The 18,245-nt window shown below is 41.4% G+C and overlaps 1 protein-coding gene across 1 annotated transcript; it reads left to right on the top strand.

The window, feature by feature from the left end:
• The first annotated feature begins 527 nt into the window (after positions 1-527).
• On the top strand, positions 528-18,023 carry LOC117473645. Its single transcript, XM_034119337.1, has 7 exons — positions 528-802; positions 2,515-2,659; positions 2,764-2,859; positions 5,383-5,527; positions 5,627-5,772; positions 13,922-14,061; positions 16,986-18,023. Exons 1-7 carry the CDS (start codon positions 703-705, stop codon positions 17,132-17,134), a joined length of 921 nt encoding a protein of 306 aa, XP_033975228.1. The 5' UTR covers positions 528-702; the 3' UTR covers positions 17,135-18,023.
• Positions 18,024-18,245: the final 222 nt, after the last annotated feature.

The raw sequence follows: 18,245 nt of genomic DNA, 5'->3' as shown, positions 1-18,245 counted from the left end.
AAGTTAAACAAGTACACACCACAGACTGCCTGTGTCATGGTGAATACAGTCGCTGCTTTATTTATGTCTGTATAGGCCGTTGTTGTGAGTGTGGACGGTCGGGGCATATACTGCGTTAGCTTAGCCAATCTCCATCTAGAAAAACACGAATTTTAAAAGGTTTTTCGCCTGCCGTCTGTCTGCAGACTTGACAAAGCATTAATTCATGGTTTTTACTAACCGGTATCAGTATGTTGTTACTTCGGCATCATTTTGAAACGTGTATTACAATTAAATCACGGTCAAATATGTCCATCTTGTTGTAGTTCTAGCCCTCTTGCCAGCGCTCCTCTCTCTAGTTTAGCATACTCAGCCCGACTCAGCCCTGTTTGTTGGCCCCGATAGAACCACAATTTTCTAGGGCCAGAAAAGAGGGGAAAAAGTGGCCCCGCGCCGGAACGAGGCCTAATGGAAGCACAACCAAAAAAGGGGACGGCACGACACGGCACGCTTAAAGCGAGCTACGCGCTGCAATGGAAATGCGGTGCCGAGCCAAATGATCCTGCTCACTGAAAAAAGAGCCGGAATTCCCATCACTGGTGTGGGCGTTTACATATTGTGCGTGAAGGCATCAGTTGGTCACGGTTTGTTGCTCTCTGACGGTCAGTGACAGCTAACAGCAGCTAACAGCGGAGAACAGAGGAGAAGAAGCAGCTCACCAACATGAGGGCCAACAGTTTGAACCGAATTGTAGTCATTACCATATGTACGGTGGTGTTCATTGCAGTTTTAATTGTCAACGCTTTGGCTGGAGCGGGAAAGGGTGAGTTGAGTAACCTTGTTCTGACACTTCAATGTTTTGTATTGCGCTTCGTTACAGCCAAAGTTAAGTTCCCTAAAACGTCGGACACTCGTTTACTGTAACGTTAACGTCACAATGTTTGTAACATGTTAAAATTGGAATAAGGACTTATATTTTCTCCTCACCAACTGTGTTTTAACTGGTTACGAAACCATTTTCACTGGGAGGGAGACTCCCAGTTAATGTTGTGTTGCGTCGTTGCTGTCGTTACATAAAAACATGAGCACTTATTTCCATGACAGTGCTTGTGTAACTTTGACGTTATTTTAGCTTGACCAACTACTAACTAGAGGCAAAGTATAGTAGTGATGTATACATATATAAAATACGCTACTCTGTATTTGTATTTCAAGAGCTTGCGTTTTGTTTCCAGGAGAAAGGATACGTCACAGAGATGAGAGGATGCTCTTGCGCCGCGTTAAAGGGTCCGTTCACCCCAATAACAAAATGAAAAAAAAGTGTTGTTACTTTCCTCTAAATGTTACGTCAGTGGTATTGCAAGCTGCATTCAAAACATTTTACACCATTTAACTTTTAAACCACTTTGTACAAAAATAAACAGTCCAAATGAACGAGCGCTTGTAACATCTGGTCCTGAAACCCACCGGTGCCCATGGAGGGGGGCGAGGGGCACACCCATGTAGGTTGGCATAAACATCAAATTCCTTCCTCTCAAGTCATCAGTGGCTCAAGTTTTGATATGTATTGCTGTTTTTCTCGGCATAATTTATATTTTAATTGGATAAAACTGTATTTTAATGTCACATCCTTGCATTGTTGAAAGCAATCTCTATGAACTATCAACTGTAACATATGTAGTTCCTTTTTTTAGATGTATAATACACTTTCCGTCTTGTGTCCTCTTACAAAGACACAGTAACCATCCCTTTGTCATGTGTCTAAAGTTATTATTTGTCCATTCAAGAGAGATTTTCCCTAAAAATGTCTCTTGAATGGAAAAGTACCAAATTGCTAAAAGACTTTATAAAAGTCTCCAAAACCATACCAGTTTGTCTAGTCCTCTTTTTTTTCTTAATCATCTCACAATTAAGACTTAGTAGGGGCCGGGAGCCACCTAACTAAGCTATGTAACTAAAAAAAAAAGAAGGTAATAAGGGGCTCATATTTAAGCTACATCAGTAAAATACTACGTACACATTAAAGCTGCAATGTGTGGTTTCATGTTCAACACAATTTTGAACATATTTTTGCTTAGATGTCTGACATAAGGTCTGTGATGATCACAAGCAGAAGAGATTTTCATGTTTCGTCATACAACATAAATATGTCAGTAAATAACCCACTGGTGAATGTCTAAAGTGTCTATGTGTTATAAAAACAGCATTTGGCTTTAGCTCAGTGGTGGTTATGTTGAGTCATGCAGCCTTGATGTAGTTTGTTTTCTAGTCAAACGTTAAATTATATTTCTGGTAATTGTTTTGTTATGGTCCAAAAATCACAAAGTGGTGTGGTGTGGTGATTATCCTGTTGAACAAAAAAGAAATCCATTGGAAAAATCCCATTGCATTTTTTTTAAGAAGCCCTTGCGATGCTAGCCTCCAGATGTTGGTTTTTTCCCTTTCCTCTTTGAAAACGACAGTGCCCACACTGTATACGTTGATATGACATCACTGTGGCCTTCAGGAACCTCTCATGCTGTGTCTGTCCTCCAGGTCCTTTCCACTCCTCCACAGGGAATGTCTCCGCCCTCTATGAGACGGACATCACCCCCGCTGGCTGGACCTTCTCCATCTGGGGCGTCATCTACACCTGGCTCACCCTCCTGGTCATATACACCACTTCATATGTCTTCAGAGGGTAAACCCACATCAACATATGTATTATGCAGATGAGAGCTGTGTGCAGATCAAACTGACCCCCCCTCCCCCTCCCCCTCCCCTTCTCTCTCTTCCTCTAAATAGATCCTGGGCTCAGAGCCTGCTGCCCTACACCTTCTATTTCTGCTGGATGGCTAACTTGGTGCTGAACATGATCTGGCTGCTGCTGTGGGACAGAGAGTATGTCTGACACCTATATTTCTTACTTTTATATTTGCACAGAAACACTTAAAAGCTATAATACAAAGTGTGACTGTCATGGGGGTTGGGTAAGCTTTAACCCGTCAACATTAAGTAAGTAGGGACTAAGGATAATGCAAACATTAGTATGAAAAGAGTCAATTAAGTGTACTGTTGATTTATGATGGAATGAACTAAATATTCTACTTAGAGTGTTTGTTCAACCCTAAATAGGTATCTGTTTTGTAATTGTCTGCCTCACCCAGTACTGAGGAAATTAATAGAATTAATTTGTCGCACAGAATTATCAAATTACATCTAAAAACACATTTAAAAATATATATATTTACGGAAGAAACTAATAAAACAATGTATCCAAAGCCACTGCTCAGAAATAGTCCCTGTGAAAACTGTCGATTAGCCAGAAAACCATAGAGGTTGTTTGTGGAATTCACATTGCTGTTTTTTTATTGTTTAGTTTGTGCTATATGCTATATATACTTTATATGTGCTATACTGTATATGCCAGATACACAACATATACAAATTCCATTCCCCTCAATAGTGAAGCGAAGGAGGCAGAATTCTCTGTGCCAGATATAAAATATAAAAAAATGTTAAAGTCCTGACAGTCCTGCCAAAAAACAAAATCAACTTTTGCAAAACGTTAAGGCCCTCAGAAACGCATCCTTTCGGTTAAAAATAATTATAAAAATGTTCAAACTTTCACAGTTCCTTCGCTCCGACTCCTAAATATAAGCCCTAATACAAACTGTATTGCTGCAGAAAGGTGTGAAATGTATGTTAGTTACTTGTCTGTCATGTTAGTTCTTCACAATTAGAATGTGGATAATAATAATTTTCTATGATGCAAGGTAGGGAAGTGATTTACAGGCAGTATTCCCACATTTGACACATTAACGTTTTTCAGTTTTCTACAAACCACTGTCATATATGTTTGTAGCCTTTATTTAACCAGGTTAAAAAATCCCATTGAGATCAACGATCTCTTTTTCAAGGGAGACCTGCGGTACATTGGTATATATAGGTTAGTCTAACAGTTAGAAAGTTGAATCTGATATAGCACATTGGCACAAATCTTTATTATTTATTTACAAATGGATGTGCTGCCTTGTTTGTTATCTACAAACATAATCAGGTTTTAGTTAATCAGTCAGCCTCATCTATGATATCAAATCAAATCAAATCAAGGTTTATTTATAGAGCACATTTAAAAGCGATTTTTGGTCGGGCCAAAGTGCTGTACATGTAATAACTACAATCACATAAAAACACATTTCTATAAGCACAATAAAAGACAATAAATTACAACAGATATTTAAAAAGAAAACACAGGGAAAAGTCAGGAGTCGTGCTCCGCTCTGACTAAAAGGCCAGGGAGAAGAAGTGTGTCTTAAGAGTAGATTTAAAAACCCCTAGGGTCTGGGCCGACCTCACATGGAGGGGCAGAGTGTTCCAGAGCCTGGGGCCAGCTGCTGCGAAGGCTCGGTGCCCTCGGGTTTTGAGCCTGGTCTTGGGCACTACCAGCAACAGCTGGTCAGCAGACCTTAAAGCTCTTGTTGGGGTGTAGCGCTATGATACACAATAAGGTTTGAATAGAATATAATTGGGAGGGATGAAACCCTCTTTAATGGTCACACATGCAGAGCACACAGCACACACAGTGACATTTGGCCTCTGCATTTAACCCATCCTAGTACCAGGAGTCTAGTACTAGGAGCAGTGGGCAGCTATTGTACAGCGCCCGGGGAGCAATGGGAGTGAGGGGGGAAGGGGAGTGTCCGGTGCCTTGCTCAAGGGCACCACGGCAGGGCAGGAGGTGAACTGGGACCTCTCCAAGTAGCAGTCCACACTCCATATTTTTAGGTCTGGTCGGGGACTTGAAACGGCGACCCTACAGCTCCCAGTCCAAGCCCCTACTGACTGAGCCACTGCCGGACACTGGGGTGATAATATTAGTAATACTGCGAAAAGAAACAAAGTAGTGTCTGCCAGCTCATGGAGTCCTATTGTGAACCCGGAAATGATGACTTACCCAAAGTTTTATGTTAGAAATGTATAGTAAGGGTCCCCAGCTCAGCCGGATGCTAACTTTTATATGTAGAGCAATTAGCATAGTTAGCACAATCAGAAACCGAATTCCTTTACTCGTCCCACAGAGGGGAAATCTAAGTTTGTTACAGCAAAGTATAGAGACGAAGAAAGTTGAACACTATCACGTAAAAAGGCATGCACATAGTATTTAAAATAAAAACCTAACTATGATTATAACTTAAAACAAGTTGTATTTATAAGCCTATTCAGACCATAGCTAAAAAATGGCTTGGACAATTTTGGAGTGGTTTTGCGGGTTATTGAGGATGCTGGATACATTCATGTGAAATATTTGTATTCCCAGTGGGCTGGTATTGATGAATTCTGTGTCGATTTGAAAGTTTTAGGGAAGTCAAACTCACTGAATGTGACCTAGAATTGCCCCCCCCCTCGCCCCCCTGTGTGCAGGTTGATGCTGGCGGCTCTGGTTGTATTGATCCTGATGGTGATCACCAGCTGCACCGCTCTGTTCTGCTGCTGCTTCGCCACAGATTACTACGGGCTGTGGTTACAGGCGTACCATCGCAAAGACCTGTTCTGCCTCAGGGTCCTGGTGAGTGCTGCTCTTCATTCACTGAACAAAGTCTCTATTTTTAAGAATGTGCCATGAGAATGATGTCATCTCTGTGCTCATAAATGCTCCCATATCCAGGTCCAGAATGGTTTGGCTCTCTACACCACATGGACTTCCATTGCGTCTCTGATCAACTTCTCATTGGTTCTCCAACTGTGGGGCGTGGCCAAGAGCACCGCAGCGACAGCGTCTCTCTGCATCCTGTTTGCAGAGGTGGTGGCATGGTAGGCTCTGATTGGACGAAGTCATTAGTGCGAATGCTGTGCCACAGCATTCCACTATAGTACTTCAAATCTTTATTCTTTCCACTTCAGCCAATACTTTGGCACTCCATAACTTCAGCTTATTTTCAGCTACAGAAACCATTCAAATATTAAACTATTCAGCCTGTTCAGGAATCGATGGGAAACCTTCAACATTTTTAAAATATGTTATACTTCTTGAAATATTCAGCTTTTTAAACTCTTTTTTTAACATGGAAGTCAATGGGAGATGCCTTCAAATCCTCTTTTCCTACACTTTGCGCCAAATGCTACTCCTTCCACATACTTTCAGCTAGACACTTCATTCCAACTTTCAAATGATCACAAGACCTTCAGCTATTCAAAATTGATTTTTATTTTATATATCTTTTACACTTTTTGAGATATTTAACTTAGTTTGGAGCTTGGTAGAGAGGCCTTTTTCAGATTTTAACATTAGTGTGGATGGAGCAGCTCGTTAAGTCTAGAGTGCTTTGATCTCAAAACAGAGTGCAGCAGTGCTCCCCAAAAAATGTTTTAAACTTGCCATAATTCCCAAATCCTACACTCCTGAGACATATTTTTTCATGAAAAACGTAGGAAAACCTCTCCTAGGTTGGAAAATAAAAACAAATTAAGAAGAAATATTAAACAAAATGCCTCTTGAGGGCATGAAGAGACAAAAAGTCCACCTAGCTCCCAATTGATTCCCATGTTAAATCCTTCCGGAACTTTCTTCAGAACAGAGAGAAGTACACTTTAGACAAACTGCTCGCATCTCCACATTTTACACACAAAACCAAAAAAAACAACATATCAGTTCATTGGGGTTCCCTGATGCTCACGGTCTGGTAATTTTTTGATAGGAGCCATAGTTTTTGAACAGGTGGCAAAATTGTCAAATATAATCCTCAATGCATTCTTAATGGGACTCAGTGCTGCAGTTGGTAAATCGTCATAAGTCGTCACCATGGTAACCTTTCATCTCTGGGTTTACACACACAGGTGTTTGTAAACATTCATTCACTACTACTTACATTTAATATCTTTATTTAACTCCTTGAGCCTAATTTCAGCTGCAGGAACCATTCAAATATCAAACTATTCAGCCTTTTCAGCACATGATGGGGAAACTTTCAACTTTTTCAAAATATGTTATACTTTTTAAAACATTCAGCTTTTTTAAAGTCTTTTTTTAACATGGAAGTCATTGCAATGCATTTGAGCTGCAACAATTCACACACACACACACTCACACTCACACTCACACTCTCTCTCTCTCACACACACACTCTCTCTCTCTCTCACACACACACACACACACACACACTCTCCCTCTCTCTCACAGACACATCAAGAGAAGAGAGAGAGGGCGATCAAGAGAAGTGAGAGAGGGTGATAGAAGAGTGATAGGGTGATCAAGAGAAGAGAGAGTGCGATCAAGAGGAGAGAGAGAGGGCGATCAAGAGAAGAGAGAGAGAGAGAGGGCGAACAAGAGAAGAGAGAGAGAGAGGGCGATCAAGAGAAGAGAGAGAGAGAGGGCGATCAAGAGAAGAGAGAGAGGGTGATCAAGAGAAGAGAGAGTGCGATCAAGAGGAGAGAGAGGGCGATCAAGAGAAGAGAGAGAGAGGGCGATCAAGAGAAGAGAGAGAGGGCGATCAAGAGAAGAGCGAGAGGGTGATAGAAGAGTGAGAGGGCGATCAAGAGAGGGCGATCAAGAGGAGAGAGAGGGCGATCAAGAGGAGAGAGAGGGCGATCAAGAGGAGAGAGAGAGAGAGGGCGATCAAGAGAAGAGAGAGGGTGATAGAAGAGTGAGAGGGTGATCAAGAGAAGAGAAAGAGGGCGATCAAGAGGAGAGAGAGAGGGCGATCAAGAGAGAAGAGAGAGAGGGCGATCAAGAGAAGAGAGAGAGGGTGATAGAAGAGTGAGAGGGCGATCAAGAGAAGAGAGAGGGCGATCAAGAGAAGAGAGAGAGGGCGATCAAGAGGAGAGAGAGAGGGCGATCAAGAGGAGAGAGAGGGCGATCAAGAGAAGAGTGAGAGGGTGATAGAAGAGTGAGAGGGTGATCAAGAGAAGAGAGAGGGCGATCAAGAGAAGAGAGAGAGGGCGATAGAAGAGTGAGAGGGTGATCAAGAGAAGAGTGCTCAAACTTCACATGTGTGCTAACAGTCCAGCCGTGAAGACATCTACGGGACAGTTTTGAGATTTCTTCAAATGCCGTTGCCATGGCAACACAATGCTCACCATGCAACACGGCTTTCTCATAACTTCAGTGAAAATGCTCTAAATGGCCCAAAACTTCACAGGTTTGATAACAATGCAGCCATCAACACATCTAAGCGTATTATGGGGTGTCATCAAATGCCGTTGCCATGGCGACAGATAATTCACCATCAAGTTAGTTCAAAGGTTTGTAGTTCAAATATTCTGCTGCTTTCCCAAGCCTTTTTACTTTCTTTTCTCATCTTAATACAAATTCATTCACTATTACTTACATCTGATATTTAACTCCTTCAGCCTATTTTCAGCTGCAGAAACCATTCAACTATTACATTATTCAGCTATTTCAGGACATCAAGGCTATACATGTTTTTTTTAAACCTTTTCTTTTAAATATTAAGCTTTTTCTGCATTTTTGTAGCTAAAAGCAGCTACCATTCAGCTAATAACATATTCAGCTTTTTCTGCATTTTCAGCTAAATTCAGCCACAAATGTTCACAGTTTACAGCATTCGCACGCATTTTCTGCAGGAAATGCATTTTCTAGTTTCAATAGTGACCCTACTGTTACTAGTTACCTGTGGAAAAAAGTAATCAGTAACCTTTTCTGAGGATCACAATATAAAGTAATGTAACCTGATTACTTTCAGTTACTTTTGGATTACCTCAATATCAAATGCAATGCAAATAAATACAATACAGAAGATAATTATCAATGAGATGTTTCTAACATAAGTGTATTATGTAAGACAACAGAACAATGTGACCTTAGAAAAGAAGAAACCAAGATATTTAGGATCAAAATAATTTTATTGATAGGCAGTGGCGAGCCGTGACTTTTATACCTAGGCCCTCTGACCCCCACCCCTTCCCTCGAAAAAAAAAAAAAAAAATAGTTATTGCGTCAGTGTATACTTCAGCGGAATATCAAAACAACGGCCCGGGGTGTAAAACGCATCAATGAAAGCGACCCTCTACCACACAAAACAACACCTGTAAATAACCCAACTTGTGTTCTTTGAAATTGAAAAGGATATTGCATTGTGTTTGTTACTTTCGTTGCAGTTGTTTATATGTCTTAAGTGTAATTTGGCTTGGCATCCTATTTTGTATGGACATGCTTTTATTTTGAAGGCGAGTTTACACTGTTGACAGGAAGTAATTGTTGCTATGGAAACAAGAAAAGCTTCACAGCGGGCGGAACTTGTCATAAAATCCGCGATAATAAAACCCACCCATTTAGAGGGAAGATATGATTGGTCAATTGTACTGTCATTTAGTGGGAATGCTGATACAGCATTCCAACTATATGTTATGCAACGGACAAAATTCTTATTATTATTCCATCCAATTATTTTGGCCCTCTTCTCGTCCCACATTCAACATCGCAGAAACTCCGTTCAAACATCAAAACGTTCAGCTCGGTCGGGAATCGCAGGCTATTACTTTTATCATTCATAACTTTCATAATTCCAGAGATACATCCCATAATTCATCCAATTTTTAACATGGAAGTCAATGGAGACATTCTTCAGACTTCAACAAATCTTCATGCGACTTCAACTGCTAACTGTTCATTCATACTTTCACTCAGAAACCTCATTCCAACTTTAAAATGTTACACATCTTTCTGACATTATTCGTGTAACACAACTTTTAAATCTGATTCTTAGAGATATTAAACATTGTTCAGACCTTGTTAAAGAGGTTTTCTTCAGATTTTAACATTAACTAGAGTGCGTGATGTCACAGCTAGAGTGTGGGAATTCTTGAAATGTGCCTTCATATTTTTTTTTAAAACTGCCATAATTCCCAAACCCTACATTCTTGAGACATAATTTTTCATGACAAACGTTGGAAAACATCTCGTAGCTTGAAAAATGACAAATAATTAAGCAAAAATAATTAAACAAAATGCCTCTTGAGGGCATGAAGTGACAAAAACGTTCAACATTAAAGCCCATTAAAGCCCATTGTAATTTCAGGCAGATATTTCCTCACAGCAGCAGCCGCACACCTTTTGTTAAACTGCCACATTATTAACCCGAAAGTACACAAAAATTACACTTCAGATACTCAACTTCCTTGACATGCTTCACGTTTTGAAATTTCACAGATATCTGTTATCGTTCTTCCACAAAACGTTCACATGTAAGAGGTTTATCTCTCATTCAGAACAATGCAAACCTTTGATCTCTACAGAGCTCGTTAGCTCAACTATAAACACCTGTGTAATGGAACACGATGATGTCATCACTCCAACTGACAGCAGTCAGTTCTAACTGTTCATTTCATACACACTCTCTCTCTCTCTCTACCACACACAGACACACACACACTCTCTCTCTCTCTCACACACACAATGTTCCAAACGGCCCAAAACTTCACAGGTTTGGTAACGATGCAGCCATCAACGCATCTAAGCGTAGTATGGGGTGTCAAATGCCGTTGCCATGGCGACAGACCACTCGCCATGAAACACGATGTCGCTGTAAGTCCAATGGACACGGTCCAATCGTCCCCCAATCTTCACTTGTATATCACCGGTCCATGCCTCAACAGCTCTACGCCAAATCTGAAATCTCACCATATGCCGTTTCCATGGAAACGCATCCCTCGCCATAAAACACGATGTCCCTTTAACTCCTATGAAAATGTTCAAAAAGTGCTCAAAATTCTCATGTGTGCTAACAGTCCAGCTGTGAAGACATCTACGAGACAGTTTTGAGATTTCTTCAAATGCCGTTGCCATGGCAACACAATGCTCGCCATGAAACACGGTTTTCTCATAACTTCAGTGAAAATGCTTCAAACGGCCCAAAACTTCACAGGTTTGGTAACGATGCAGCCATCAACGCATCTAAGCGTATTATGGGGTGTCATCAAATGCCGTTGCCATGGCGACAGACCACTCCCCATGAAGCACGATGTCGCTGTAAGTCCAATGGACACGGTCCGATTGTCCCCCAAACTTCGCTTGTATATCACCGGTCCAGCCCTCAACAGCTCTACGTCAATTATGGGGTTTCTTCAAATGCCGTTGCCATGGCAACACAATGCTTGCCATGAAACACGGTTTTCTCATAACTTCAGTGAAAATGCTCCAAACGGCCCAAAACTTCACAGGTTTGGTAACGATGCAGCCATCAACGCATCTAAGCGTATTATAGGGTGTCATCAAATGCCGTTGGCATGGCGACAGATCATTCACCATCAAGTTAGTTCAAAAGTTTGCAGTTCAAATATTCTGCTGCTTTTCCAAGCCTTTTTACTTTCTTTTCTTCACTCATCACACATTCAAGCCCCCAGTGTTCATGTATCATTTCAATCTAAATTCTTCACTTTCTTCTTACACATTACATTTCAGCATAGCAGTTTCGCGTCAGATTTTCAGCATAAAGCATTCCCACTAGCAATTTCTTCAGGAATTGCATTCTCTAGTTTGACATTACTCTCTCGTTCAGTTACTATAGCGGGCCCTCTGTGAATTCATAGCTGGACCACCAATCAGCTCCTGTCTTCACAGTAACTCACAGAGACGAGCTTCTTTCATTTAACCCTTCACATTCCAACAGAAACTGAATAGGCAGATTCAAAGGATTTATTTCTTTGGAAATGTTATTTAAAATATAACTAAAAATAAATATTTTTAAAAACCTTTTTTTTTTTTTAATGTTTTTAAATATTATTTTGTAGAATATCTTAGGCCCTCAGAGAGGGCCTAGAGGGCCCTGACGGCTTGCCACTGTATAGGAAAAGCTGTCTGTCATGAAGCATATTCAGGCAGCAGCCTATACACCAACACTGAAACACATGAGCACATACTACAGTTTAAAAAAGCAGAAATACAATCTGAGCTGACAGAAAATGCTCCGTTTTAGTTTAAAGGGGACCTATCATGCAAAATGCACTTTTGTACGTCTTTTATACATGAATATGTGTCCCCGGTGTTCCAGGGAACTCACCAAGTGTCAGAAAACACAACCCTCTCTATTTTCCTCCATACCCAAATCTCTAAAAAAGGGGCTGCAACGGATCTGATAAAAACTGATCCAGATTTGAACACTTTACTGACGTCAGGAAAGTGGCGCTACGGCTATTGGGCCAACTCCACCAATCAGGAGGAGACAGCCACGGCCATTGCCGTTCGAAAGTGCTGGAGACGCTGTAGTACATATGCCAGGCCTGTAAGTGGCGCTGTAGTCTGCCACAAAAGCAGCGAAGAAGACTTGGTTACCATGGTTACCCTTCTGTTTATTCTTCGCTGTGGCTTTTTTTCTCCCTCCCCGAGGCAAGCGTTTGCTCCCGCTGCAATGCAATCCCTCCCCGTCGAGGCAAGCACTGTAATTCTCTCCGGTTAGTCCACCAGCAGATGACAAACACCCACTCTCCCACCTCTTCCAAGGAACGAGGGGACCGTGCGGCAGAGTTTCAGTTTCAGTTTCTTTCGCCGGTCAAGATGTCCATTAAAGTTTAAATCTTCCGGACAAAATTAGAAAAGTGCCGGTCAAAGGTCTTCTTTGTTATTTATTGAGCTTTAAAACAAATGAATAACGACTCTATATAATAAAACACGGAGGACGGAGATCTCTTTTTCTCCCCCTCTTCTGACAGCCCAGCAGCTGATCAGAGCACGTCTCCCCTCTCCTGCAGGGGGGCGTGGTCAGCAGAATCAGACCCGTAGACAGCAAACAGCACATAGAGCGAAATGAGGCATGGCTAAAATGCATGATCTGTTTGGTATTTTGAAAACAGAAACGTATAAATATATCTTATATAGGTATGGCCCTACAATATATCATTTAAATATAGCATGATAGGTTTCCTTTAAGCTCACACACACTATTTTATGAACATATAGGTTCACCTACTGAATTAAAAACAGAACAAATGAACCAAAGAAAGTGAAAACCATAAAGCAGATTCAGTGTGGTGGGAATTTATTTATCAAATGTGGATAGAGAATCAAACCATTCAGCTGTCTTTGTCGTATTTTATTTCTTGCCAGAAAGTTCAGTCAGTCATACAGAGAGCATACAGTCTGCAGAGTGAAAGACGAAGAGTAAAGTTTGGGTTGCATATTTAAACACAGAGAGAGGAGAAAGGGAGGGGTGAAGCTTGGTGATAACAAAGGAGCATTCTGGGAGTTAGGGAGGCCGTGGGTGTTTCTCAATCGCGAGTAAAGCTGCTTCAGAGCCACTATTTCAAGCATACTACGTCATCGAGTGCCGCCGAAGGACTGTTCCAATCTCCAGCATACTTGGAAATCTACCGAGCCCGGCGTACTCCGTTTGGAGAAATATCGAGGCTGCACATGAGTAGACTCCGCGGTCTTAAAATCCCCACAATGCTTTGCACACGGACCAATTTCCCCAAATCTGTGGCGGAAGATGTAAGGCGGGGCCTCTCATATGACGCACACCTGCACACTTGCTAGCGTGTTCCACACTTCGTTTTCCGAATGCCAGGAAGTATTTTTGACTCGCTTCTGAAGCAAGATGCTCGGCAGACATGTGCTACCAAGCAAGCGTACTCGCGATTGAGAAACACCCCGTATCAGGAAGTTCTCAGTTCACCCGAGTTGAAGGTCATACTGTTGGTGCACATAGAGTGAAACTAACAACATTGCAACAAATCTTAATAAGGAATTTTCCCAAGCTTAGCTAAGAAGTGAAAGTAGTAAATATAGATAAACATTAGCAAATAAGAATCACACAATGATATTATTAAAGTAAGTGAGTATAATATTGTTCTATTACAGTAGGCGTATAGATTCACACTTAAAGTATTAGCTACAGAACAGTACAGCTCTAAGAGAAGAGATAACATCTGATCCTTTACAACAAACACTAGATGCTCTGTTTGTTTAGTTTTTACATTTGGTATGTTTCATGATTGTGTGTGTGTGTAGGTTCCTGATGGAGAACTGGCTGCTGGACCGCTGGGTGCGTAACATCCTGACGGTTTACCCGGTGGTGATCTTGGCTCTGGTCGGAAACGTCTTCAAACATTTTAACCCCGATGATCCCACTCCAAACTCTGTGTTCATGGGTGAGTTTACCATAATAACCAGCCCCTTCTTTCTGCGGTGAATATATGGATATTTATATATAAATCTGTGGATGAAAAGATAAATGGACTGCATGTATGTAGTGCTGTTTACGACCCTTAAAGTGCTTTTACGCAAAGAAGTCAGTATTCACCCACACACACATTCATACAGAGGTAGAGGCTGCCATACACACAAGTCACATCAACATGTGTACTGCAGCTGCTGGGAACTGAACTATGACCTTCTGATAGGTGAATCTGAACAGAACAGACACTATTGAATAAAGTGCTTATCCACACACACTGTATCAATGTATTGTGTTTGCAGCTGATGAAGTGTCGGATAACATGATGTGACCTGCTCCCTCAAAAACAGTCATATCGACTCACTGTTGGCAAGAGGGATTCTAATGATATCCTTATGGTCCTATTGGAAAGATATTTAAAATAAGGTAACGACTAAACACGATTCTGAGAAGAAGGCCCTCAAAGTTTGCAGCTATTTTTCTTTTCAAAGTTATTTTAACCCCCTCCCTTCGGACCTAAGCACCACCGCTGGATTAGCGATGATTCTGAAATCTTTGTTTCACACAAACAACAATCAGCAGCTTATTGTTCATGAGAGCCATCTATGGTATAATGATGCTTACTTGTATTAAGCCAAGCTTTTTAACTTGGATAAGGGAGGGTCGGGCGGAACAATATTGGTGAGTGTGTGTGGGTGCCTAAAAAGACACATAACAGCGCTGGTCATCTTACAAGCTTCAACGTTGTATTCGTCATCTGAATTCGACAATAATATTTCAATATTCTGAAAGCTAGGGATGCTCCGATCGATCGACCGCCGATCGATATCGGCCGATATTCACTCTCTGCCGATCGATCGGTGCTCTTTATAAAGGCCGATCGTGAGAGCCGATCACATGACATAAAATACATTACACTTTTCTCTGTGACCTGTCCAACATGGCAGCAAGTAGGTTACAACATGAACATAAATAACACAAAAGGACATCGTATTTACAGGGCTACATTTACATACCTAGTGACATTGACAAGTACCAACAGTATATTTATATCTCGCCCTGTCAATAAGCCTCACCTTCTTGGCAAAAACGGTATTGTTTTTGAAGTGGTGGAGAGACAATGCACAGTTTTACCCACTGCTGTCACCCATGGCCAAAGCATATCTCTCTGTCCCAATGAGGTGGCGTTAGACTTAATCGCTGTCCGTCATTTTGACAGACAGGATCGAAAAATTTCCGTCATAACCCATTATTACCCGTCAGTGATAATGTATGCACCCATCGATTCTGTGTCACCTCACGATGTGAAACGATGTCATGGATGTGCAGAAAAGATAAATAATAAGGTTTTGTGAGTGAATTTCGGTGCAGTAATCTGTTAGCATGTTTCGCTCGTTGCTAATTCAGAGGCTCAGCGTTAGCATTGTGTTGTTTTTTTTGAAAAACAAATTAAAATGATCAGTTAGATGAGTTTTTTCCCGTTACATGGATATAAAACATTCATAGTTTATTAAATATTAAGATGCCCTCAGACACTGTTTCCTCAGATGAAGCGTTTTTCCCCCCGGTATCGGCTTAACAGGTTAACTATTTATTATAAGAGAGCAAAAGATAACTTGGCCAAGGACTCCGTCACGTCATAGAAATCTCAGGCAGCAAAGCTGTAATCTGTAACCACTATTTCCGGAAAGAGCCTTGAACCTCGTGCGACAATACATTTTTATTACACAGGGTGTTGCCCGTACATTTATGATTGGTCAAGACTAGATGAAGAGATACCATGGTTTAGACTTGGTTCTCTTTGGTAGGTGCACAGACTTAGAAAAAAGTCTCTTGGCAACACGATCCTCCAATCAACCTTCGGCCGGCTGGCGAAGTCCCTCCCTACTCTGTCTCTATTCTAGTCATTTGTTTTTGCTAAAGTTTCTACAGAAAAAGTGGAATCTTCATAATGCTGCTTCCTAGCTATGCGTGGGAGCGAAGCTCCCATACAACTCGAGGCCGGAGCGATGTCCTGTTTATGAATAACTCTTTGTATTCTTCCAGTGTCTGCACCTGACCTTGCCTCTTGACTCTGTTATTGCAGGCTAAAACTTTCTTATGTGACTTTTCCCTTCGTTTCCTATCCAATCCATCAAACCTTGGGATTGGTGATTTTGTCTATTTATTCCAAAGTTTCATCAACATAAAATGATCACAATAAGCTTATAATGTAATAATAAGAATCAGTCTTTCTAATGTTATATAAAAATAGACTCCACACAGAGCGCTTCCGCTCATTTCTCCCGTGTTATTATCCAAAGTTAATGTAAACTTGAATAATGTACTTCATTTGAATGTAATAATTATGTTGGTTGTTGTTTGTGGAAGCGCCAGTGAGTAGCCCCATTAACTGAGTTTTAAACATCACTTTAAATGGAAGATCCCCATAGGCCCCGCCCACTCGATCGGATCGGTATCGGCCGATACTGATTCCGGCGATCGGCCCCAAAATTGGCGATCGGAGCATCCCTACTGAAAGCCAATTATTTGGTTTTATTTATAATCAGACAAAACAATTCTGTCTCTGAGCCTGCCTGCCATGTTACTATCAGCCTGTCAATCATTATCTCAGGGAGGTGGAGGGAGGGAGGGAGGGAGAGAGGGAGAGTGGAGCTGATCAGAGTGCGAGGAGACAATGATCACTGAAGTTGTCATTAAAAACCAACAATAGTTTATCGTCTGAATATGGCGATAAGACTTTTGTATTCTCAAAGCCAAACATTTTTTTGTTTAAAATTGACCAAAATCACTATTATCTCAGAATGCATCCTAGTGACATATCAATTATATTGGCATGTCGCATTCTCTTTAAACCCAATCACTGACTGTCCTTTTGTTCCCTTGTGTGTCCATCAGTGGTTCTGCTGGTGTTGGCCTGTGTGCTGCTGATCTCCCGCCTCATCACCGTCATCTGGAGGAACATGTGGCGGCCCCTCCACTCCCCCGGCTCGGCCCGGCTCATGGTGTCCCCCCTCGATGGCGGAGCGTTCAAGATCTTAACCTAATCACCAGGAAGCTGTGCAGCAGCTCCTGTGGCCCTACTGCCTCTAAACTCTACAGGACTCTCTCCTGTGGCCCTGCTGCCTCTAAACTCTACAGGACTCTCCTGTGGCCCTGCTGCCTCTAAACTCTACAGGACTCTCTAAACTCTACAGGACTCTCTCCTGTGGCCCTACTGCCTCTAAACTCTACAGGACTCTCCTGTGGCCCTGCTGCCTCTAAACTCTACAGGACTCTCTAAACTCTACAGGACTCTCTCCTGTGGCCCTACTGCCTCTAAACTCTACAGGACTCTCCTGTGGCCCTGCTGCCTCTAAACTCTACAGGACTCTCTAAACTCTACAGGACTCTCCTGTGGCCCTACTGCCTCTAAACTCTACAGGACTCTCTAAACTCTACAGGACTCTCTAAACTCTATCTACAGGACTCTCTAAACTCTACAGGACTCTCTCCTGTGGCCCTGAAAAGCTCCACAAGGGTCTGCACTCATGAAGGAGTGTAGCTAGTGATGGGGGTGCATACACAACATGGATAAGCACTTCTGTAAAAGAGAAAGCACTATGAGTCTTTTCCTCTTCTCTCTAACTGCAATTCAGACAATACTGCACTATCTTATAAATACTAATTCCCTATTACGTCTGTTTACCACTACTTGCCATCAACACTGTCTATATGAAGTACTTTTCATTCAAATGCATGTGGTTTGAATATGTTTTATATTGCTATTTTGAAGCAGTTTTATGGTTGCACGAATGGATCATTTTTTTGTATCCATTCAGTGACAATATATTCTGTCTATATATGCTGGCTTTCATACAGTAACATTTGAACTTGTTTAAAGTGTTGTTGAGTTCCTACCTATTTGCCAATTAAAGCTGCCATTTTCCAATCTTATGCTGTTTGATTTCCTGAAAATCTGTTAAACATATAATCTGATCAGCACGTTATATGTTTCCTCACTGTGGAAAAAAATAGATAAAAGATGATTAAAGTAAAGACAACATTAATAAGCGTTAAAAACACTTCTGAGAAGCTTACTTACCTTATTACTAAGATCTTTAGTTTCCTTTTGCTGCAGTGCCGCTCATGTAATGATTGCTGCATCGTCAGAAAGCA

Source organism: Trematomus bernacchii, unplaced genomic scaffold, assembly GCF_902827165.1.
Source record: "Trematomus bernacchii unplaced genomic scaffold, fTreBer1.1, whole genome shotgun sequence".
Lineage (NCBI taxonomy): Eukaryota > Metazoa > Chordata > Actinopteri > Perciformes > Nototheniidae > Trematomus > Trematomus bernacchii.
Note: the sequence above shows the minus strand (reverse complement) of the source record. Positions and strands in the feature narration are given on the sequence as shown.